General features: G+C 43.9%; 1 protein-coding gene and 1 pseudogene across 3 annotated transcripts in view; both read right to left on the bottom strand.

Moving 5' to 3' along the window:
• Nucleotides 1–26,004, bottom strand: part of LOC309620924 (aldo-keto reductase family 1 member B10-like) — a 164,575-nt pseudogene that overhangs the window by 54,580 nt on the left and 83,991 nt on the right. The gene's annotated exons all lie outside the window — the stretch shown is intronic.
• Nucleotides 1–26,004, bottom strand: part of EGFL6 (EGF like domain multiple 6) — a 63,608-nt gene that overhangs the window by 25,927 nt on the left and 11,677 nt on the right. For both annotated transcript variants that reach the window (XM_082375702.1, XM_082375703.1), the window contains exons 2-6: nt 16,638–16,750; nt 9,759–9,851; nt 5,725–5,844; nt 2,772–2,891; nt 1,034–1,168 (exon numbers count right to left, since the gene is read on the bottom strand). In XM_082375702.1, coding sequence (XP_082231828.1) covers nt 1,034–1,168; nt 2,772–2,891; nt 5,725–5,844; nt 9,759–9,851; nt 16,638–16,750 — 581 coding nt within the window. The remainder of the gene's footprint in view (nt 1–1,033; nt 1,169–2,771; nt 2,892–5,724; nt 5,845–9,758; nt 9,852–16,637; nt 16,751–26,004) is intronic.

Here is a 26,004-nt window from a genome sequence, read left to right as displayed (position 1 = left end):
GCTGGAGGGGTCTGGAGCGGCGCAAAGGATCCTAGCCCACAGGAAACGGGGGTTTTATGAGCCGGTCTAGGATGGCCTTTGAGCTTGAGGTAAGACCTATGGAGGCGTCATAAGACAGTTCAAGACCCAGGAACCCAGTGTTGCCCCAACACGATTACACAGGACACATCCTGGGCAGCTCTGAGTGTAGAATGGAAAGAAATCCTACTTTTTCCCCCAATGTTAGCATTCCATGTTATGCACACGTTTGTTACGTGCATATTATGTAAACAGGAATCTACAGGGAGCCCGGATGTCCCTTCACTGCAGGACAGGCCCCATCTGCGTCTATCAAGGGCAATGGGAAGGCGTCCAAGGGCTCCCCAAATGCCTTGCTCACTGAGACTTGGAATTCCTTCCCTAAGGGACAGGATCTTTTATTTCACCCAGATCAGGCGGATAGCTGAGTGATACCCAAAGCTTATCAGAGTGATCTTGGTGACCCTGGAAAGGGGCCGTGGAGCTTCAACGATGGAAAGGCTGAAGGAGGAGAGAGGAAACAGCACGTGCCTTCAACTCCTTTATAGGTTTTTCTAAAGCCACTCCTGAAGGAAACTTATGAACAGACCACTGAGATCAAGATGAAGCAGGCCTTGTCATTCTTCCTTTTATCAAATATAAATATGCTTCACTGTTCCCATTTTTAGCTATACCTGGAGACAGAACCAAAAATATAAACAAAACAAAACAAACCAATTTTTTTTTTTAAAACCCACAAAACTCATCTCAAGCTATTTACCTCCATAATAGAGCTGCAGAGACTAAAGTTCCTTACTTTAAATCTTGATGGACCTGAATTCATATAATTCATGTCATCAGAATTCCCTAAATGCCAAAAACTTAAAAAAATATAACTTTTTCTGTGTTGTTAAGCTGGTCAGTACAGTAGATGGTTCTTCAACTAATAGACTGAACTGATGTCAAAATATCTGTAGAGAAGGCCTACCTGTTTGATGGGGAGAGGAAAAAAATAATAGGTGCCACCAATTCTTACCTACACAGTCATATCGGCCACTGAGATATTTTAGTTCAAAACCAACATGACATTTGCAATAGTAGCTTCCAAATGTGTTCACACATCTTCGATCGTGGGGGCAGACGGCTTTATCCGAGGCACATTCATCAGTATCTAGGATGGAGAAGCAGGAGATGTCAGAGATAGCAAGAAAGCACCCTCCCTCCAAAATACTCTCATGCACTCACCCACGGCGCACAGCACTCACGGGCACACGCAGCTTCTTCATTGGAAAACTCTGATTATTCGGGTACCAACATCATACCCTCCGGGAAGTGTTGTAGATCCCTGAGGCACACTCACTGCCTTTCTATCACCTTGTACATCTTGTTTGAGAGGCATTATCTCACTGTAATGGCATTACTTATATTCACATTTTCTCTCTCTTTAGGCCCCGCCTTTTCTGGGGCAGGGAGCGTATGGCTGGCACTTACTACACAGACATTACAATTTTCTGGAGGAATTATTATTTTTCCAGCTATGGATATTGTATGGCAAACCCAATACACAAACATTTAAATTTTGCATTTTACAAAAGAATCATTTCATTAGCAAGCTCCTCCAAATCCTGCCATATTGTCCCAAGTCACAGAAACGTGGTTTCCTAAGAATGCACCTATACATAAACTGCGGGTCAAGCGGAATGACGTGCTGATGCAGCTTCGGCAGACAAGAGGCTTCCTTCCTTTTCTACCATGGAAAGCCACGTCACAGAGGGGCTGACTGCTATGCTGACCAAACCATTACGACTCAGACTTTGCCGTAACTTTCACATGTCAAATCAAATAGATTTGGAACTGTGGTTATTTTGGAACTGTGGTTAAACATGCAGCTTGGTGCTGGCTTATTGTTCCTTTTGCATTCTTAAAATAATTAACAAATAAGTGTTGGATGGACCAGAATTATTTTTCAGGGGTCACTTCTCTGCACGTCATGTTTCCCTTCTAATAAAAATGGTACCCGACATGTCAAAGAGGTGGGCGACAATTTGGATTCACTTTGGTCAAGAATTAGCCTTGCCATATAAATCTGATTTTACTGAAGAGTACTAAATCCTGTGAATCGATCTAAATCTTTGACTACTCTCAAAGGACAGAACCAAATTTTTAATTTACACAGATTTTTTAAAAAGTGTTTATCTGAGTTAGGATCTATTTGGCTGAGCTTTCTAAGTGCGGTTTATCAAGTTATGTACATTTAGGGTAAATAAACACCAACCACCTTGACTAAAAATATTTCTACTGTGGTACAGAAGTCAGAATATTAAATCATACTGCTATTTGCTTATTTAAATCAAAGGAGATTAAGAACTCTTTCAACATTCTGTTTGCTTTGACATCCTGTATTAATGCTATGTGCTCACTTGGTCTAAGTATTAGGTATCTTTAGTGCAATATAGTTAAATACAGCACTATGAGTATATACAATTTGGTAGTTGAAGTAAAAAGTGGAGGGTAAACAGTCAAAATTAAAATTACTTTCATCTTTTTCCACTATGGCATCGGGCAATCCAAAAATTATAGAGAAGCGTTCTTTCTGGCATCGCAAAGTGTCTGTCTAGAGCATAGGTGGCTATAAACATTGCCTTAGAAATGGACATAAATCTGTCGTTTTAGGAGCTTTCAACGTCTAGTCAACAAGCAGGTTGTGATGAATGGAAAAGGAGGAATTCAGTAAAGGGAGAAGTCAGGGGAGGAGATGATTCCGGTTGCTCTACCTATACAAGCTCTTCCATTTGGGGCCAGGCGCAGTCCCGAGGATGGACACAGACAGTGCGGCCCCTCTTCTGTGTCTTTACAGCCATACTGGCAGTTTGTCATGGCACACGTCCGAGAGTCTGCAAAAGGAGGCACAGATTAGCCTTTCCCCCACGAAATGATAAAAAGTACTTACAGACCGAGAAATGATCTCTCATCTCTGGGACATGAAATGTAACACGTGGAATGGTATTATAGGATAAGCTTCATCGTCTGAGTCCCAAATGGGGAGCCAAATGGAATCTGGGCAGGGGTGGTGTCTTGGTGGCCCCGTGGTCTATTTTGTTGGCCAGTGCATTGCATTTGACTGTCTTTAGGCTGAGCATGCACCACTCAGTTACCAAAGACGGCATCTCTCTCTCTTCCTGTACAAGCTCTAACCACTCCTTTATGTCACCCGGCTGGTCTCTATTATTGGCTGAAATGCAACCTCTGATGTAGATGATTCGTCTGAATAAATAGGGGAAAAGAATGCAAATTCTAGCCATCTCTCCATTCATATCTAGCCTCAGTGAGAGTCACCTGAGTCACAAAACCTTGTCTTTTAGGTGCCTATACTAAAACATGTAGCAGATAAGACTGATCAGCTACCCAAAAGCCATTCCCATCACTGAGGCTGGAAAACCAGTAACTTGTCTTTTTCCCAGCTTCCCTTGCAGCAACAAGGAGTGGCCATATGACTCAGTTACAGCCAAAGAGATACTAAGATAAGTCTGCTGGAGCTTCTGGAAAGGATGCTGCTGCATGATAAAAGGGACAGGCATAAAAGAGGCGTTTGTGCCTTGGCATCACTCCTTTCCCCTTTGTCTTGCCTACCTTTGATGTGTGTGTGTGTGATATCTGGAGCTCGGGCAGCCATATTGTGACTATGAGGCCACAAGCATGAGAATGAGCATGAAATCAATACCCTGAGGATGGCAGAGGCTGAGTCCTTGCTGACCTGTTCTGGAACTGCTTGCCTCCAGCTTTTTAAAGATAATTTAGTTGGATTTTTCTGTCACTCTTTGCTAAATAGAACTTATCTCACAAAAATGCATATCCTTAGCAGGGTTCCAGTACGTATGGATCAAAAATGCCTATAACAGGGGAGCACGGTGAATAGCCTGTCTTTATCCACCTGCATCTATAACATGCCAATCACCCCGCTGGATCAGAGACTGCAAGGGGCCAGGTGAAATAAAACCAGCATCCAGGAGAGAGATTTAGGGCCACCTGGACACTGTGAGCTATAAACAGGGAGGCACAGGCAACCCTCACATACACAGAAATAGACAAAGAGAGTACAGGGACAGATACTAGGCCACGGTAATGTAACAAACACCGACCGATGGTTATATTTCTAGTTTACTCTTTTTCTCTTTAGTTGTCTTCTTTCAAAATTAATCTTCAAAATTTACCTCATTCTAACTTTCCATTTGGAGAATGGCACTCATTAGGCTTTCTTGGAATGTTTCAGAAACATCCATTAGGACAGATCTTTTGAAAATGTTAAGTGATGACTAGAAACTCCTGGATAGTCATTCCCAAGGGGCTGGGGAGTGGGGAGGGTAGGTTCTGGCCAAGTTCTGTTTGGTAGTGCTCACACGGGTGCTGGCTTCATAAGAATTCATTAAGCTACACATTTGTTTCTTGGGGGTTTCTGTTTAATTTATAATAAGGATTTTTTTTAAAAATAAGACTCTCTGAATGCCTGCTTTACCTGTTAAGCACGCTTGCTAATGGAGAATCTAGGTGACCGGTGGTGTGGGGGCACTTTGCCAGGCGGGAGGGGGCAGCAGAAGGATATGCTGGTAGGAGGGCAGTGAGCTGTGTACAAGCCCTGATTTCACAAGCGAGGGAGAGCCCAGGATAGGCTGGGGAGTCCGAGGGACTCTGCAACCACGGGAAGCTGGCAGACGGCGCAGGTTCCAGGTTTGCTGGGGGCTGCAGGGCAGAGGAGAGAGAGATGGGGAGGGAGGAGGGCACCGGGGGAGGCAGGGAGGATGGGTTTGCTTTTCAGCTGCAACATAAAACCTGAAAAGCCTTCCTTCTCAATAAATGAATGGATATAGACACTCACCCTCCCACAGGACGTGGGTTCTCTTTATCAGAGAAGGGCTTTTCTTTTCAGGAATGTGAATCGGAATGGATTTCCAAGAGGAGTCACTAATCTTTGAGCGCGGGGCAAGGGGCGTGAGAAAGATAGTTGGTGGGAAGAATGGACGTCCCAAGATGGAATTGAAATTTATCACCTTCCTAAAACAATATGCTTATTTTCTTCAGTATGCTTATTTTCATGAAGAAACCCAATACGTCCATGCATATAGAGAGATATATAATTTATTTTTCTCCTCAGTTAGTCTTTTTATTTAAAAACTAAGTGGCCAGCAGAGGCGAACCCATAGAGACAGAAAGCAGATTAGTGGTTACCAGGGCCTGGGGGGAAGATGAGAGGAGAGCGACTGCTAATGGGGATGGGGTTTCCTTTTGGGGTGATAAAGATGTTCTGGATAGTGGTGATAGTTTGTACAACACTGTGAATGTACGAAATGCCACTGAACTGTACACCTCAAAATGCTCACAATGATGAATTTCACAATGTATGTGTTTTACCACCATTAAAAATAAAATAAGTGCTCAGGCTTCCCTGGCGGTCCAGTGGTTAAGACTCCGCACTTCCACTGCAGGGGGCGCGGGTTCGATCACTGGTCTCAGAAATCCACAGGCTGCGTGGTGTGGCAAACAAATAAAAATAAAAATAAAAATAAATAACCTAAAGTAAAATAAGCGCTCCAAGATGTTTTAGCCTGGGGTGATGTTAGAGCCTTTGGGGTATTTTCCCCCCAGTTAAGCAAGTCAGCTTTTCCCCAAGCATCGAACGGCAAAAGTCAAGCTTCCGGGTTGACTGAGAGCGGGCTGGCTGCTGAAACTTACTGGAGCATGTGGCATCCGGCATGAGCAAGTGGCCGCTGAGGCAGAAGCACTTGTAGCTACCGTGTGTATTCACACATCTGTGTTGGCACGGCCGGGGTTTTAATCCACACTCATTCACGTCTGCAGGGAGCAGTTAGAAAATGGAGAAAGATGAACTGAATGAGGAAGCCTCCAGACGGGGTTGGGAATGGGGTTGGCTTCCCTGGACCCCACCCGCGCGGGTGAGCACAAGGGGCGGTGACTCGCCTTGTCGCCAACCATCAGGGAAGGGCTGGTGAGGAAGTGGAGCAAACTGGATGGTCACACACCGCCAGAGGGACTGTAAATGGGTACAACCGCTTCCGAAAACTGTTTGGCAGCACCTGCTACAGCTAGATAGAGACATACCCGTGACCCAGCAATTCCACTCCTGCGTGTATGCCCAACAGAAACACGGCTATGTGCTCACCAAAACAACATATGCTAAAATGATCACAGTAGCACTATTCTTAATAGCCCCAAACCGGAAAGAACCCAAATCTCTCCCAAAAAAGGATGGATAAACAACTTGTATACTCATGCGATAGAATACTATACAGCAAGACTGAACAAACTATTCAATACAAGTACAAGCAACCGTGGATGAACAGACATGATATTGAGTGGGAGAAGCTGGACACAAATGAGTACATTCAAACCAGGCACACGTGAAACAAACAAAACAAATCCAGGCGCAACTGTTCTGTGGCGTAAGAGGTCAACGTATGGTTCCTTGCTGAGGGCTGGGGGCAAGTGATGGAGGGGAGCATGAGGGGTCTTCAGGTAGGCTGCTAAGTTTCTATTTCTTGGTCTGAACACCAGTTACGTAGGTGTTCTTGAAAATTTACTGAGTTGTACATTTTTGATAGATGTACAATTTTGTGTGTTTCTTACTTGAATAAAAAGTTAGAAATATATAATTTAGATACTTCTGCCTTTCACGCTGTCCCAGGTGGCCTATGACAGATGCCAACAGCACAACCTCCTCTCAATCATTATTTCCGGCAGCCCCATGAGGGCTAAATGGTCTTGGCTCACACCTTTCCAGAGGGAGCCCTGCCAGGCAGCTATTATTGGTGGTGAGGTCACAGGACAATATTTAATCCCATATAAAGATGCTCAGAGGATGCTGTTAAATAAGAAGGTTGCAAAACTATGTATACAGATCGATGCCAAAATTTCTTAAATAAAAAGCGTAGAAAGACAATGTCTGGGGGAATTCCCTGGCGGTCCAGTGCTTAGGACTCGGTGCTCTCACTGCCAGGGCCTGGGTTCGGTCCCCGGTTGGGGAACTAAGATCCCACAAGCCACGCAGCACAGCCAAAAAAAAAAAAAGCCTAAGAGGCTGTGCTCTACATGTTTATAATGGTTACCTCCTGGTGGTAAGATTGAGGGTGATTTTCTTCTCTGTGCTTTTCAGTGAATACTTAATGTTTAACAAAACGTTAAGAATAAATTAGCTTTTTATAAAATAAAAAGTGATACAGAAGGAAAATAAAACTTGAAAAGCAATCATGGGTCTCGTCTTTGGGAATGTGGTCGTGTGGGTGCCTCATGTCTTAACTCCCTCAAGCAAGAAACAGAAAGGAGAAAAGAACCAAATTCCATGTAAGACCAAAATCCAGTGCGGCAACAGGTGAAGTCCAACCTGGAAAATAAAGAAGTGGCGCTTTCGCCTCTGAAAAGACCCTTATGTGGGGATTTTCCGACGCCTTAGCTGGACATTTGAACCCACTTCTCCACTGCTGATTCCCTCTACGCTACCATCTCCTCCATGGAGACGCTAACTGCTTCAAAAGCAGAAATTTAAAAATACTGATTGGACATGATGGGAAAGCCAGGGCTATCCCATCACTTGGCCCTAACTCAGAGGGGTCTCTTGGCAGAAGCATTTTGGGGAAAGACATCAGTTGAGGGTTGAGGCCTGCGGCCATCAGTGGATATAGACGGACTTTGACCAGGCTGCCCCGGGGCAGGGAGGCTGTGCAGGGGAGACGGAAGGTCCCAAATCTGAGCCAACTGGACCACTCCCTCAAAGTGAATATTTTGCTGGGACTTGAAAAGCAGCATGAAAAATACCCTCTCTATTCCAACTCTCTTGAGAAGGTATCTTGGTACAGAATCCAAGACATACGGAAAAACACGGTTTTCTGGTGTGAAAGCCCTGGTAAGGGACACAGCTGAAGTATTACTTATGAGAGCATGACTCTTGACGCGCTTCCCTCAAGCCACTGGACGCGGTTCGAAGAAGCACCTTAGCGGCACTGGCCGCTATGCTGGCGGTGGGACACAAGAGGCAGAGTCCTCTCTGAGGCTGCAGGGCTGGCAGCACAAAGAAAGGCTATTTCAGGGTCTGCAGCTAACCTGTGGGCTTGGCAGTGAGGGCTGGGGCGACGGAGTGGAGTGGGTGCCTGCCTGTCTCTGGAACCCCATTCTCCCTTCTAGAATCCTGGCAAGGCTCTTTCTTAAGGGCAGCTGAACTGGATTTGCTGCTCTCTGCTCAACTGCATTACAGAACTAGGGACCCTTTCTTAATTAGTGCAGCCTTCTTGGTGCAAGGGTTCCTCAGCCTCGGCACTGTGGACGTTTGGGGACAGATCATTCCTAGTGGTGGGCGTTCCCCTGTGCACTGTAGGAATCTTTAGCAGCATCCCTGGTCCCCACCCACCAGATGCCAGTAGTAACCCCGCCAAATGTCTTCAGACATTGCCCGATGTCCCCTGGGGTAAGGCTTCCAGGTTTATCAAATAAAAATACAGGATGCCTGGTTAAATATGAATTTTGGAAAAATGACTCATACTTTTTCAGTGTACATATGTCCCATATAATATTTGGAACATACTTACACTATAAAATTATTTGTTGTTTATGTGAAATTGCAATTGAAAATAAAATTTAAATTTAAATCTAATGGGGGATCTGTATTTTATCTGGCAACTCTTCCAGGGGGACAAAATTGCCTACTGTTCTCGATATTATAACCTCCTTAATATCTTCAGATAAACAACATATGGCAAAAGTCATAAATTGCCTTTTAAGAGATGCCAATTACAGGGACTTCCCTGGTGGCACAGTGAATAAGACTCCGTGCTCCCAAAGCAGGGGGCCTGGGTTCAATCCCTGGTCAGGGAACTAGATCCCACATGCATGCCGCAACTAAGAGTTCCCATGCCACAACTAAGGAGCCGGCTAGCTGCAACTAAGGAGCCCTGGAGCCACAACTAAGGAGCCCGCCTGCTGCAACCAAGACCCGGTGCAACCAAATAAATAAATAAATAAATAAAACATTTAAAAATAAATAAATAAAATAAATCAATTACAATAAAAAATATGCATGTCATTCAACCCAACAATTCCATTTTTAGACATTTATCCTACAAAAATACTCAAGGGTGCAAGGATATGCATAGGATGACGTCTGATTTAGCGCTGTTTGTAGTGGCAAAAAATTGGGGACGACTTAAATGATAGTGGTTAAAGTATTTACATAAATGATAAAAGCATTTTCTCTACAGACTAGGATACAGCCTTAAAAAGTATGAGACAGCTCTGTGTGCACTGACATGCAAAGATGCCCATGAGAAATATTCATGTCTGTACTATAATAAAAAAGGAACTGCAGAGATAGAGGACAAACTCTTAACTATGGGTAGAGGATATGTACTGGGAGCAGACATGCTCACTTTTTAATTAATATCCTGTGCAATGTTGGATTTTTTTAGTAAAAGATATGCATTACTTCAGTAGCTTAAAAACACAATAAACATGATTGGCTCAGAGGGAAAAAAAAGCCTTTTACCTGGTATCTTAACAAAAGCATCAGAACGACTTTGACATATTTCTAGAAGATATTGATTGAAAAATCTTGTTCTGAAACCACTTTCATTTGAAGATTCGAGTTAGAAACTACAGAATTCTGAGCACCTTACTGTGTTCCAAACCCCGCTGCACTGCCCGATCTGCTTCTGAAAGCTCTGGGGTAAGTCTGTATTACCACCCTGGTCTGTAGTACTGACCTTGACTGCAGGTTTTCCCGGTGTATCCTGGAATGCATCTACATTTGTTCGGTCCCACACACTCACCAAACTTGCATCCAGGTTCACACGTGGCTGTGGAAAGAAAAGGTGTTTGGACCATAAAACAACAGGAATAGTTAGCCCAGTGAAATGCACAGATGTCAAACTCAGGTGCCTTCTCTATGGCAGAGAAATCCACGGCGACATACAGAGGACGATCTGCTTCCTCTCTAGTCTGTTTTCACCTTTAAGATACTGGAAAGCGTTTTGCTTGTGAACCAGATCACTGGCCCCCATCCCCCCACCCCCTTCCACCCCATGAGTACAGGTTGATCATGACTGCTTAGCAGTACCACACCTCCAGTTGTAATAAGGAAAAACAAATCTGACTCCGTATTAGATCTGTTTCTTTTACTTTAACCTTTGCTTTTGCTTCGAGTTAAGATTGTTGCCTATAGGGACTTCCCTGGTGGCGCAGTGGTTAAGAATCCACCTTTCAATGCAGGGGACACCGGTTTGATCCCTGGTCGGGGAACTAAGATCCCACATGCCGCAGGGCAACTAAGCGCGTGTGCCACAACTACTGAGCCCACGCACTCTGGAGCCCACGCGCCACAACTAGAGAGAAGCCCGCGCCACAACGAAAGATCCTACGTGCCGCACCGAAGATCCCGCATGCCGCACCGAAGACCCGACGCAGCCAAATAAAAAATGAATTAAAAAAAAAAGAATGTTGCCTATAGCCTGAAATATACAAAATAGCCCATTCTCAAGGCTCTGACCTTAAAGGGTATAACACTTTTCCATTCCTATGGAGATGAAATGTTGCAGAGCGAAGAATAACATTTGTCTTGGAGATTTACAGGAACATCGTGACCTGACCTACGTGGACAGCTGCAAGAACAAAGGATTCCAGCACCAGGAAGTTTGCCACATCCGACCACGCGCCTCCCTCAGATGGCCTTTAAAACGCTTTGCTGAAACCCTTCGAGGAGTTGGGGGCTTTGGGGGGCATGAGACCCTCCTTCTCCTTGCATGGCTCTGCAATAAACCCTTCTCTGCTCCAACCTCTGACGTTTTCGTTTGTTTGGCCTCACTGTGGGTCGGGCACACAAATGTGCATTCGGGAACACAGTGGCACTCAAAGAAAAAGAAAGCCTCCCAGGCCACAGTCAGCCATTTTTGCATGTAAACACATAAGATGTAATGAAAGGAATATGATTTGTGAGCTGGAAGAGACTCCATCTTGGAGCAAGGGCCAAGGTCCCTCTCCTCCTTTCTACTGTTTGCTTCTTTCTTCTCTCCCATATTGTCTCTCCTATTTTTCTTTTGAACGATCAAAATCTTTTTAATGCTGTGTGTTATCAGTCAAAATGAACAACCCACAGAGAGATGTTATCTCCAGCCCCAAGGATGGGAACCACAAGCGTGATGGTGATGGTGATGGTGATGGTGATGGTGACGGTGATGGTAGTGGTGATGGTGGTAGTGATGGTGATGGTGATGGTAGTGGTGATGGTGGTAGTGATGGTGATGGTGACGGTGATGGTAGTGGTGATGGTGGTAGTGATGGTGATGGAAGCATGACAAAGACAGGATTTGTTTTTCTCTTTTATGCACTTCTATATCCAGACACCTGACACAAATTAGGCACTCAGTAAATATTTGTTGGATGAGTGAAGTGGCGGGAGAAACAACAAGGATGGGATGGGGAACAGCTTGGGTTGGGGGCAAGAAAACACAGTCAGAGATGGTGGAAAGTTTGAGTCCAGCTCATAGGGAAGGGATAGGGAGAAAAAAGCTACAGATACGAAGAAAGGAAAATGCGAAAACCCAAAGACAAGAAGAGGAGAGAGAGAAAAAATAATGAATGAGAGAGAAAGGAGGCATGTAGGGAATCACGGACCCTCATATTTTCTGGATCTAGTAGGAGCTCCAGAAACAGCCAGCATATGAAAGGATGACTCAGCAATTGCCCAGAAATGCTTGCTTAGTTCTCTGCCCATTGATCCCTGGCTCATAGTAGGCCCACCCCTAAGCAAGCTTGTTCCTAAGGACCCCAGCATCTTCCCCTCTGACCCCAGCCCTACTTTTTGCTGTCACCATTCATCTCCCAGCTACCTGGACTCAAAATCTCAGCTGTCTGTATTTTTTCTCGTCCCCAACCCAATCAGTTACAGCATCCTATCTTTCTATCCCTGTTTCTACCGCCAATTCATTCAAAGAACAAATATTTATCTAGCTAATGGGAACCACTTTGCCCCCAGATATCTGGGAGATTACACCGCACGCCTCTCTCTCTTCCCCACTTTCCCCACGTCAGCCTGTGACCAGTGGATGCAGGGGTCGAACAGCCTAGCCCCTGGTTTCTGGGCAGGACAAATTCTGTGGTACAATTAACACTCCAGAGCTCCCTGTGGGATCAGGCTGAAGCCAGACTTCTCTCGAAGCCACATCCTTTGCCTCGCTTCTTCCCCTGCTCCCTCACTCCCTTACAGTTTTCTCCTGAGAGCGCCTCTCAATAGAATATCTGTACAAGAATCGCCTGCAGGGCTTCCCTGGTGGCGCAGTGGTTAAGAATCCGCCTGCCAGTGCAGGGGACACGGGTTCGATCTCTGGTCCGGGAAGATCCCACATGCCGCAGAGCAACTAAGCCCGTGCGCCGCAACTACTGAGCCTATGCTCTAGAGCCCGCGAGCCACAACTACTGAAGCCCGCGCGCCTAGAGCCCGTGCTCCACAACAAGAGAGGCCACCGCAACAAGAAGCCCGCACACCGCAACGAAGAGTAGCCCCCGCTCGCCGCAACTAGAGAAAGCCCGCGCACAGCAACGAAGACGGAAGGAAGGGAGGGAGGGAGGGAGGGAGGAAGGAAGGAAGGAAGGAAGGAAGGAAGGAAGGAAGGAAGGAAGGAAGGAAACTAACAAAAAGTTAAAAAAATAAAAATCGCCTTCACACGCTCTGCTCCTAGGAAATCTGATGTCAGACATGACATTAAACTGATATTCCAAAAGCATAGCTCTGATCATGTCACGCTTTGCACAGGAGTCATCAAATAATCTTTGCTGGGTCCTCAATACAGGACAGGTATCGTAACCGTGATCTGGCCTCCATCTTCTTTTGCAGCCTTAGCTTACTCTGTTCCCCAGACCCAGGCGGCACTGTGGTCAAACTAGACTGCCTGCTATTCTCTAGACCTGCCCTGTGCTTTCTGCCCCTTCCTCTCTATGGTGACCCCACACTGGGGGGCCCTTCCCCGAGCCTCCAGTGGTTAATATCCTCCCAATGCTTCAAGGACTACCTTGTATGGCCTCTCCTTCCAGAAGCTTTCACAGATTTCTCCAGCCACATGTGAACTTCTGCTCAACGCTGAAAACTCCACAGAACTTTGGCGGGCTTCTCCCATGAAATTGATGTCTTCATCTTATTAAATAATTAGGTATATATTTTGCTTCAATCCTTGACTTCCATCTACTACCTGATTCTAAGTGCCTTCAGAACAGGGACTTCAATATTCATCTTTGTTTCTCCTGCTGCATTTAATAGTGTTATGAACATGTTAGATACTTAAATAGTTCTGAATGATAAGTAAAGTAATAAGTGTAGAACTTTTAACAGGGAAACATTTCATGGCTTGGAATGGATCATAAGTGAGAGAAAGTAGGGGAAAAAATGCTTCCCAGCAAAATTCTTCTACTTTTGGAGACAAACGAGATGGAATTTGATTTCCAGGGTCTATTTTCTTATGGTTATGTTCTTGGAGATGCAGCTTTACGTCTAGATGTTAGAAAAATAAATCTTTTATTTTTCTAAGCCCTGAAGACCTCTGATTGCTCCCTGGAAATTTATTTTCAGTGTTGTCCAGACAGGAAAGCCCAGGATAAATGCCAAATAGAAGACAGGAGAAGTGGTGAATATTAATACCCTTGCTGCTATAAGGTCAACACTCCAGAAAGATGTTTTCAGTTTACAGTAACTTTGGATCTGTGACTTGACCAGCCAATCTGCAGCACAGGGAAATTCCGTTTACGTCTAAAATGGCCTGAGATTTAAGTGTCCTTTAGATAAAAGAACACTCTCTCGTTTAATTTTCTCGCAAACTCCTCTATCTGCAGCTTTTCACTGGGGATCTGTTCACGGACAACTCTTTATCCCGTATCTCGCTAAGTGACCAACATGTGAAGGTTAATAATACTGAGTGGAGCGGACCCTGCCTTGGGAGCAGATTTAAGCAGGGCAGAGGCCAAGATCTAGAAAGCCCTGGCACCGAGGCAGGGCCTCTGAAGGAATGAAGGGCGATTAGACAATGGAGATGACGGCCTGGGCTGACTACGACCTCACAGGCTAGGGTGTGGCCCTGCCTGTGCGGGCAGGTTGACATGCGTTCCCGTCTCATTACCACGCAGGCCACACTGGCTGAGAAATCAGAGCCCTGGCAATCAGGGACTAACCATCCTGTTATTCGGTGCTTCAAGGAGCATATGACTTTACCATCAAGAAGGACCATGCCGGGCTTCCCTGGTGGCGCAGTGGTTGAGAATCAGCCTGCCAATGCAGGGGACACGGGTTCGAGCCCTGGTCTGGGAAGATCCCACATGCCGCAGAGTAACTGGGCCCGTGAGCCGCAATCACTGAGCCTGCGCGTCTGGAGCCTGTGCTCCGCAACAAGAGAGGCCGCGATAGTGAGAGGCCCGCGCACCGCGATGAAGAGTGGCCTCCGCTTGCCACAACTAGAGAAAGCCCTCGCACAGAAACGAAGACCCAACACAGCCATAAATAAATAAATAAATAAATAAATAAATAAATAAATAAAAAATAAAAAAAATAAAAAATAAAAAATAAATAAAAAAAAATTTAAAAAAAAGAAGGACCATGCCAACTGGATACAATACAATACAGATTTTAGATATAAAAATCATTGCAATTGACTATGTGAACATTAGACTGGGGCAGCGGGAGGGCTGACCAGATCTTCAGCTTGCCGAACGTGCACAGGGAGCATTCTGCTGGAAACCCCTTTAGCATCTTGCTTTCAATTCTTTCATGCCTATGGTATTATACTGTCCACAAAAGCACTGAGAGTGTGACTGGCTGTGTGTACCGTGGCCAAGCTGCTCTGATCTAGTTACAGAATAGCCCTTCCAGAAAGCCAAAGCTCCCCCTCATTTATTCACCAGAGACACGCAAGTTTTATGGCAGTAAAAGGTTCGTGCGACTGTAAGAGAGATTCCAAATCGGGCATCCCACGTGGTTTTTGACCCTTTCCACCTGACTGACTTCAAAGAAAAATGTGTCATGTTGTGCCTAGAAAAAGAATAAAGCAACATTGAATTCCCCCGTCACCTGCTGCTTTGAGGGACAGAGGTCTGCAACGAGAGTTCTGGGTCCTTTCTGGATCAAGGGGAACTTATGAGGCATTTTCTACGTGTGTCGGGGAATGAGCGCAGCCTTTGATGCATACACTCCTTACCTCTGAAGTAGGTATTCAGCTCTCCATGCTGCAGAGGAGGAAATGCAGCCTCAGCGAGCTTACCTACCTCGCCCAAGGTCACCCACATCATTCGGGTTCTCAAGACAGCGCCCTTGATCATGACACAATACGTCCAATCAGTGTGAGGACCACCCTTTTCAACCGACAAGGTCCCAGGGGAATGTTCTAACTTTCTTTCTCTAGGCAAACAGTGATGAGCTTCAAACATTTTTTCTAGTATCTTCATACTCTTGTCAGATCCTCATAAGGAAACTGTGACAGTGGGAGGTTTTACATAACATCAAGCGTGTGAGAGAGAGATCCATGTCCTCCAACGTTTCATGGATTTCAGACATGATCAAGTTCTGCCCTCACCGATGGTCTATCCAGATATTTTTGAACCAGCTAAAGAGGAGGAGGTTGGGGCAGGGAAAGAGCAGCAAAAAGAAGGTAGCATTGTCATTCTAAAAAATAGCTAACATTTTTGTGCTTTACAGTTTATAATCCAATATGATCCACACCAGTGCCTGAGGTGTATGGGACATGCAGTCGTGTGTTCATCCCATTTAACAGATAAAGGATCCGGGTTCAGGCCTATGCCACCTACTAGGTACACAGGGACCCTGAGACCAGACTCCTGTGCTGAAGGAATGCACCCCTGGTCAGACAGTCAGCTAGGAGGAACGCAGATGTGATTCTTCTACACTGCGAGTGTCGATTACTATAGAAAGTTACATAAAAAACAATGAGACACAAAACTCTGTGCTCAGCCCTAGCCTCCCCAGCTCTCTTGAAATTATCAAAGGCCTCTCTCGGAGTTCCTTACATGTGGACTGAGAAACAATGTCCTAGGCAAATTATGGTACCTTAGTTTCAAATCTACACAAGAGAACCATGCATATTTTGCGTGTATGCATGCATCCCTTGAAACCATCCAGAAACTGGCACAAAAGACTTAAAAAAATGTGAGTAACCAAACTGTAAAGTAAATGGCTAACTTTCTTGTTTGTGGTGATTCATGATCAAAAAGTGAATTTCATAAGAAATCAGTTGGAAAACTTATAATTAGAAGGAGGGATTTACTGACCTATTTATGCCCAACTCAGTTTCTCTAGATTAAAACAAAAATAGTAACAAACAACCCAGTCCCGTACTCACTAAGATAGCAGCAGAAATCACTGACGAGACGGGGCTCCTGAAACAAATCATGTCGAGGGTGATGGCGTCAGCCATATTTTGAATGGGAAGAGATCTCACAGGAACCGGACCTTGGGTGTTGGCAGTTACCATGTCCCTCCCTCTAGGGAAGCCACTGGCAATCTGGTGACAGCTGACGGTGCCACAGATGAAAACCGAAGGACCCAGGCCTACTACCTGAGCACAGGGCGGTCTGAGTTTTTACAGAATTACCTTCACAGACTCCCTTGCTGCTCCTTCTCCAGCCATAGCAGCAAGCCAGTTTGGTTCCATAGCGACAGACCCCGGGCTGGAGTGACGATGCCGACAGCCCGCGACCCCTCGGACTGCGGAGAAAGAGCCACGTGTTAGTACTGAGAAAACGGGAAGGGCCACAGAGACTGCCCTGCTACTGTAGGTACAGGAGACGTGACGATTACCTGCTCAGTTTCCATAAACCTGCTACAAGCGCGAGAGCAGATTTTGAAAACCTGGATTCTGGGGTGCCAGCCTCTGCTACCACCTCTTGCCAGCCTTCCCCAGTAATTAGCGTCATCCGTTTCCTTCTTCCCCAGGGTTCGAAGAATTGGGTTACATCATCTATAAAACTAGGACACACAAAAGCGGCCACAAACGTCTGTTTCTGAACCTTGTAGAGGGCCAATTTTCAAATCTGCGCTGTACAGACACAGCTGCTACCCAGGTCTGTTTCCACCTCAGGGCCAAGTGTCCTGATGTGACTCCCTGGCCCCATGGCTTTGTCCCAGACAAGAGCGCTGCACTTTTACCCCACTGGCCACCTGGGGACCACTGAACAGACTGGACTCTCGATACACTATAGACGGTTAAAGCTGGGAAGGCTCCAGAGATCTTTCATCGAAGCCCTCTCATGTCACAGATGAGGAAACTCCAGCCCACCGGAGCAGTCACAGCCCCAGCAGAACCGTGTCGGGGATTCCAGCCCAAGGCGCCTTCTCATTCCTGGAAACACAATTCACTCAACTCTTCAACCACAGAGCAGGGGTTGGCAAACGTTTTCCATAATGGGTCGGATGGTAAACAGTTTTAGGCTTTCTGGGCCATAGGGTCTTTATCCAAATGCAAAAGCAGCCACAGGCAACAGTAAATAGATCGGTATGGCTGTGTTCAATAAAACTTTACTTATGGACACTGACATTTGAATTTCATATACTTTTCACGTGTCGTGTCATGCAATAAAATTCTTTTGGTTTACCTTTAACCATTTAAAAAGGTAGAAACCATTCTTAGCTCAAGGGTCACATAGAAACAGAGGGCCACCCAGCCTTGGCCTGGGGGCTGCAGTTTGCCAACCTTGATCTAGAGGCCAGAGAGAGCGGCCCCGCCCCGAAGCACCATGGCGGAAGCTCCGTGTTCACCCATTATTCACTGGTCTGGGATTGGACAGGGTTGCCAACAGATTCTGGAAGAAAAGACTTAAGTTGTATATTCTGTGGATGGCTGGGGTTGTTTCCTCATGCATATTAAATACACTGTGAAACATATGCCTATTAAATACCTGGGCACATTAACAGACAAGGAATGCGCATTTCACCATGTGCTTTCTGCTGCACGACTGAATTCTATGCAAGTTAATAATACCTTAGTCAAGGTCAGGAAGTTAAGCAACCCTGCAGCTTTCCCCTGTGGTCTGCTTCTCCCACCAACTTGGTTATTCAGGGAAGAGCTGCAAACATATGGTCTGGGACGTTTCATTAACTGAGGACACCAAATGCAAGGACGATTTTACTAGTGACTTTTTCTTGAAGGGGACTTTTTTTTCACCCTCTAAAGGAATTCATTTGGGAGATTTATAAGTCAACCACTCGATCATTCAGAACAGGGTTTTTCAACCTCTACATGACTGATATTTGGGGCCAGATGAATCTTTGTTGTTGGAGGCTGTGCTGTGCATTGGAGGACATTCAGCAGCAACCCTGGCCTCTATCTGTAGAGCCAGTAGCAGCCAGCCCTGCAACTGTGTCAGCCAAAAACGTCTCTGGACATTGTCAAATGTCCCCTGGGCTGGGGGGCAAAACTGTACCCTGTTAAGTACCACTGCATTCAAATGAAACATTTATTGAGCACTTGCTATATTCCAAGCACTGTCTTAGGCACATAGAGTGATTAAAAAGACCCGACCTTTGCTCTCTTAAGTTCATAGTCTATTGTAAAGAGATGTATTAGAGTATAGGGCAGCATGGTAAGTATCATTACATTGCTCTCAGAAAGAGTTTTGACTGAGAAATAATAGAGCCATCTGTCATAATCTAATCTGGATATTACTAACAATTCTGCAAGGGATACCATAATCTTGACCCAGTCTGCACGTAACTGACAATTCCCAAACAAGAAACTGTGGACAAATGAACATCAAGTGCGTTGAGTGAATAAGTGCTAGTTCAAACGCACTGATGTACTTACGAATCTTTTTTTAGCATTTAAAAAATTGAGTTAGAATTCACGTAACATAAAAGGCACCATTTCCAGTGGTTTTTAATATATTCATTGTGTTATGCAACCATCACCACCATCCAATTCCAGAACATTTCCATCACTCCAAAAAGAAACCCCATACCTAACAGCAGTTAGTTCCCAATTCTCCCCTCCCTCCATCCCCTGGCAACCACAAATCTACTTTTTGTCTCTGGATTTGCCTATTCTGGACATTTCATATAGACGTAATCATATACTATATGGTCTTTTTGTGTCTGGCTTTTTTCGTTTAGCATGTTTTCAAGGTTCATTCATCTTGTGGCACATAAAAGTACTTTGTTCCTTTCTATTGCTGGATAATATTCTATGGTATGAACAGAACACATTTGTTTATCCATTCATCAGCTGATGGACATTTGGGATGTTTCTACATTTTGGCTACTATGAATAATGCTGCTATGAACAACTGTGTACTAGTTCCTGTATGAACATATGTTTTCATTTCTCTTGGGTATATACCTAGGAGTGAAATTGCTGGGTCAAAGGGTAACTCTATGTTTAACTTTTTGAGGAACTGCCACACTGTTTTCCAAGATGGCTGCATCATTTTACATTCCCACCAGCAATGTATGAGGGTTCCAATTTCTCCACATTCTCACCACCACTTGTTATTGCCCATTTTTTAATTACAGCCATTCTAGTGGTTGAGAAGTAGTATCTCATTGTGGTTTGATGTGCATTTCCTTGATAGCTAATGATGTTAAGCATCTTTTATGTGTTTATTGGCCTTTTGTGTATCTTCTTTGGAGAAAGGCCTATTCAGGTCCTTTGCCCATTTTCCAATTGGGTTATTTGTCTTGATGTCCTTAAGATTTGAACACAAAGATCGAAACTAGTCAGTAAAATGAGCTATCCCCATATTCTGGTGAATAGGTAATGTAACTTTATCTCACCCTGTGAACAAAATCTTCCACCTAGATCCTCAGAGAGTCAGTTTCTTGACCATACATGCTTGTAATAAACCTTGACAAAGTGCCCACATCTCTTTCCTCTTCCTTTAACAACATGGAGCTGATGTTTGGGGAGCAGAGTGGAGGGAGAAACTAACTTTGCCTGGAAAAGAGGAGGAAGATGTCACAGGGGAGGCGACATTTCAGGTGGATTTAAAAGAAAACATGATAAACAGGAAGGCTATATGGGGGGAAATTCTGCCTATGGGAATTTAATTCCATATTTTTATAAGGAACGTGGGATTCATTTAATTAGATTTCAATCTAACAACAAAACCACAGAGATCACTTGCCAACTTCTTTTTTTTTTAACTTTTATTTTATATTGGAGTACAGTTGATTTACAATGTTGTGTTAGTTTCAGGTGTACAGCAAAGTGATTCAGTTATAAATATACATATATCCATTCTTTTTCAGATTCTTTTCCCATTTAGGTTATTACAGAGTATTCAGTAGAGTTCCCTGTGCTATACAGTAGGCCCTTGTTGGTTATCTATTTTAAATATAGTAGTGTGTATATGTTAATCCCAACCTCCTAATTTATTCCTCCCCACTACCTTTCCCCTTTTCCCACTGTTCCTCTTCTTGACTGCAGGTTTGCAAGCAATAAGCTCTCCAGCTCCAATAGGAAGGGCCTTACCTATTTCCTGATGCCAAAAAACCCAGCTTCATCCTCAACAGGAGACACCAAGAACATGAGGAGTCGGGGGCCTATAAGCTGGAGCATAGACGGTGGTATGTGTTTGGAGCAGGGGAGTGGGAAGGGAAGCAGAGAAAACAGTGGGAGGGAGAAGGAGCAGGAGATAAACAAGGGCCAGAAAGGAAAGGCCTGCATCCATGTGAAATATTTTGTCCATCATGAAGGCGCCGGAGAGTTATGCAACGATTTCAAGCAGTTGGATATATCGAGGATTTTGCAAAACACAAAGCAGCCTCCACAGAGGTGGGGTGGACTCAATAAGAGCCAACAAGATTATTGAAAAATTACACCAAAAGCAAAGGCAGCAAAAGTAAACAAGTGGGACTATACCAAACTAAAAAGCTCTGCACAGCAAAGGAACAAAATGAAAAGGCAACCTACCGAATGGAAGAAAATATTTGCAAATCATGTATCTGATAAGGGGCTAATATCCAAAATATAAAAGGAACTCAAACAACTCATTAGCAAAAAAACCAAACAATCTGATTTAAAAATGGGTAGAAAATCTGAAGAGACATTTTTTCAAAGGAAGACGTATAGATGGCCAGCAAGCACATGAAAAGATGCTCAACATCAACTAATACTCCGGGAAATGCACACCAAAACCACAATGAGATAACACCTTACACCTGCCAAAATGGCTACCATTCAAAAGACAACAAATAACAATGGTTGGCAAGGATGTGGAGGAAAGGGAACCCTTGTGCACTGTTGGTGGGAATGTAAATTGGTACAACCACTATGGAAAACAGTATGACGGGTCCTCAAAAATTTTTTTTAAAAAAACTACCATACAATCTAGCAGTTCCACTTCTGGGTATTTATCCAAAGAAAATGAAACACTAACTCAAAAAGATATATGCACCCCTATGTTCACTGCAGCATTATTTACAATAGCCAAGATATGGAAACAACCTAAGTGTCCATCAATGAATGACAGATAAAGTGGTATGTGTACACAATGGAATATTATTCAGCCATAAAAAAGAATGAAATCTTGCCACTTTCAACAACATGGATGGACCTTGAGGGCATTATGCTACGTGAAAGACAAATATTGTATGACCTCACTTATATGTGGAAAATAAAAAATAAACAACAAAAAAACCACCCCAAGCTCAAAGATACAGAGAGGAGATTGGTGATTGCTGGCAGGGGCCACAAAACAGGTGAAGGCGGTCAAAAGGTACAAACTTCCAGTTACACACTAAATTAAGTCCTAGGGATGTAACGTACAGCATGATGACTATAGTTAATAATACTGTACTGCATATTTGAAAGTTGCTAAGACAGTAAATCTTAAAAGTTCTCATCACAAGAAAAAAATTCTGTAACTACATATGGTGACAGATGTTAACTAGACTTATTGTAGTGATCATTTTGCAATGTATACAAATATCGAATCACTGTGCTGTACATCTGAAACTAACATAATGTTTTGTCAATTATACCTCAAAAAAATTACTGAAACTGTTAGATGTGAAATTACAAAGAACCAAATTGAAATTTGTTGAAATGTGATTTTTTAAAAAGCTTACTTAGAAACTTTGGTGAAAAAGCCCAGGGTCCCCTGTACAGGTGGCCAAACCCACTTCATATGCATTTGTCAAAGTCAATTACTTTTGATTGTGGAGAATACTGCCTGGGATTAACTTAAAGGAGAAAGTTACCAGAAGGTGAAATTCATACACTGTTTGTACATTACCACAACTCCCCAGAGAAATCCTCTTTCTCGAGTTTTACTGCTTTCACATGCTTGCCTTTAGGTGAAAAGGTGAAACTGAGAAATCTGAGGTGTATTGATTTCTCCCAAGCCATCATTTTTGACACTGTACAAAGTATCACTTGTAAAGTTCTCCAAAATGTTAATGACTAACACTTGAGCCATCAAAAACTTGTTAATAAAGTCAGATTTCTCATCCACTGTAAGGAAATTCCTTCCCCAGTCACAAATGCATTTTAATATTACAGCTCTGTTGGAAGATATCAGAAATCTGTCATGAAATCTAGCCTTATTCTCATTTGTTTAAGAAATGGAAACAACAGTTAAGACTCATCTCACGACTGAGAACGATAAAATGGATTCTGATATTCAGGCAACTACACAAATCAGAAAACACCAGTTCGGCCTCCAGCTGCTCTGTGGACGCAGTGACATGTTCTGTGCATATTTCCTAAAGGAGAGCAAGCAGCTTGAAAGAACACTGCAGGAAAAACCGTCAGAGAACCATGTGAATCCATAAATGAGCAACATGCCTTTTGATTAATGGGTGTGCCGTCCATGTATTCACCCAGTTTTGAGAGATAGCTTCAAAGGGACAGGCACAAATGGGATTTTACTGGTTTAATCATCAAATTCTACATCTGGTCAGGAAAATGGGAAAACAGTTTAAAAGAGGGAAATCACTAGTGGATAGAATGGCTACTAATTACTTGCTGATTCGTAGATGCTGGAGGAAATTGATTTATTACACCAAGAATCCAGTTCTGCATTCTATGCTTGCTAGTTTTTTTTTTAAATTTACATATGCAGCTATTTAAAATTATGGGTAAAAAGAAGATTAATTATTAAAAATGTTTCTAAGTTGAAATGATATTACTGAGGGGAATAAAGAATCCAGCACAGGCAAGTACGATATTGACAATAACAGTAGGACACACTATCTTATAAAATCTTTTAAAAAAAACTGCTAAAAAAGCTTTAACTTTTTGTTTCTGCATAGCTCTCAAATGACATTGGAAGTTAATGTTAGCAAGTAATTCAGATCACTTTCCCAGCATCGTCTCCTTCTACCTGCCTTTTGCCCTAATTCCATGCCCAATCACTAACTTTCCCGTCACTAATTCAACTACTCCTTTACTTTAATATCTAGTTGTGAGCATTCTGGATAAAGGACACAAACCGTTAGGTTAAACTATATGAAACTACCATTTTATAAGTTAAAAATGGCCAAATATCTGTAATACCACATGTTGCAATTTAACGATCACGGAAGAGAAGGTTAAGTGCTCCTTAAATCCACTCCTGTGTCTCCTGGGCACAAAGCTACACTATACTTCCCAGCCATCCTGTCGGTTAGGTGGGGTCACATGACTGGTTTTGGCCAACGAAATGTGGGTACACCATCTCCAACCCTGCGCACAAAGCCTCCCATGGGATCCCTGACTCCTTTTCCATCAGCCCACTGAATAAAGACGGCTCTGCGCACCGGCAAAATATGGCGCCTCAAGATGGATGGTGCCTTGTCCCATGTGCAAGCACGTAGCAGATTCTCTCAAACGTGCATTGGACTTGGAGGCAGGCAAAGAAATAAACTTCTACTGTGTTCAGCCACTATGATTTTGAGATGGTTTAACGCATAAGTTAGCCTACCCTGATCAAGAGAGTAATATTCCAAGGCCATTTCTTTTCCTAAAGTCTAGTACACGTGATTTTTTCCTCATGTGTGAATCCATTCAAACAAAAACTTATAAAGCTATCGATATGAATTGCATTTGCTTCCGTATTTAGTGAAGCATGTGTTTTTTTTAATGTACAGAATTGGAGCAGTGCATTCTGGGATATCAAGGTTGCATGGTTAAGGCATAGTATCAATCACCTGAATTTAAGAGATGTCTGAGTAGAATGAGCTTATATGCATTGGGCTGGATTGAACCAACTCCACGGAACCTGATAAACCTGCGGTAATCAATAAAAGGAGTTTATAAACCTGCAAAGAGAATTCTTGGTCTTGGACTGAAATGACCCCACCAACATTCTCTGCCACCGTGGGAGGTATGGCTGGGCTAGACAGCTGCTTGCCCACGCGTGCTTGCTCTCTCTCTCTCTGATCTCTCTTCCTAAACAACACTGGACATATTGAAGGCTCAGGGCACCCAGTACTGAGGCAGGGAAGTGGCAGTTTAGGTGAGCAAGTCTCTGTGGGGAGGAGGCCCTGAGCCATGGGAGTCTGATCTAAATGCTGAATTGCCCAGAGTTCCTTTAACACATTATACAGCTTGCTGTCTACATTGATCAAATTAATCACAAATCGCTGTCTCCACAGCTGAAGTTAATTTAAAAACATTCCAGGGATTGTGTAAGCAGTATAGTATTTCTTCATGGGATTCCTTATTTTCTGCAAAAATATACTGTGCCAGAATTCTTAGTATGCTTGCTTATGGTCAGGTTCCAGGAAACTTTCTGATATTCTCCAAGACAAATTGGGAAGTTAAAACTTTCTTGCTGATGTTTAAATACATTTAAATATTGCCAAACGAAATAAAAAATTTTCTAAATACGGACAACAAGGGCCAGCCATAAGTGATTTGTTTTTGTTTTCTCTTGTTTTCATCATGGCTCCCAGTGTGGCAAGTCCATAGTACCCAACCAGTTCAGATTAATTCTGGGTTCCCATCCACCGTCGAGATACAGAGTCCAAGTCCAGCAGCCCCAGGGATGCCCCAAGGCATCTCGCTTTCCTGGATGTGCAGGGATTTGAGAGCCCAGTCAAATGCCCAAACTATCCAGTGTGTACCAGTGTGTGTTGATGCATCTGCAAATTTCCCATGCCATGAGTAGGCAAAACTTGGAACTTTCCAGTGTTTCCCCTATTTCTCTCACTTATCTTCCAAGCTCAGAGTTAGGTAGAAATTGGGAATGGGGCGTGTCTCAGCTTTGGCTCCCCCAGAAGCAGACCATGAGACAAGGATTTGAGTGCAGTGGTTTATTTATGAGGTGAAGAGAATGTCCATGAGGGATTGGGGAAATGAGACGAGGAAGGGAAGGTTGTCAATAAAGCAAGGGTTATCCAGACAGTTACATTTATTTTCCATCACATTCATTCGTTCATTCATAGTGAGCATGAAGGAGAATAATATAAAATGGAGTTAGAGAAATAGGCAAACGCTAGATCAACCAAGGCCTTTGATACCATTTAAACTAGAGGACTTCCCTGGTGGCGCAGTGGTTAAGAATCCGCCTGCCAATGCAGAGGACACAGGTTCGAGCTCTGGTCCAGGAAGATCCCACATGCCGCGGAGCAACTAAGCCCGTGCGCCACAACTACTGAGCCTGTACTCTAGAGCCCGCGAGCCACAACTACTGAGCCTGTGTGCCTGGAGCCCGTGCTCCTCAACAAAAGAAGCCACCGCAATGAGAAGCCTGCGCACCGGAAGGAAGAGTAGTCCCCGCTACCCCAACTAGAGAGAAAGCCCGCGCGTAACAACGAAGACACAACACAGCCAAAAATAAATAAATAAATTTATTTAAAAAAAAAAAACAGAATGGATTTTATTCTTAATCCAATGGGGAGTCACTGGAAGGTTTTAAGGAGAGGGCTGACATGATCTGACTTAAATCTTAAGAGGAACACTGTGAGACATGGACTAGAGCAGACAAAAGAAGCAGCAAAGGGAAGCTACTGTGGGGATTCAGGTGAGAGATGACGGTGATGTG

Source organism: Balaenoptera borealis, assembly GCF_965194805.1.
Source record: "Balaenoptera borealis genome assembly, chromosome: X".
Classification (NCBI taxonomy): Eukaryota; Metazoa; Chordata; class Mammalia; order Artiodactyla; family Balaenopteridae; genus Balaenoptera; species Balaenoptera borealis.
This window is presented reverse-complemented; position numbering and strand designations above follow the sequence as displayed.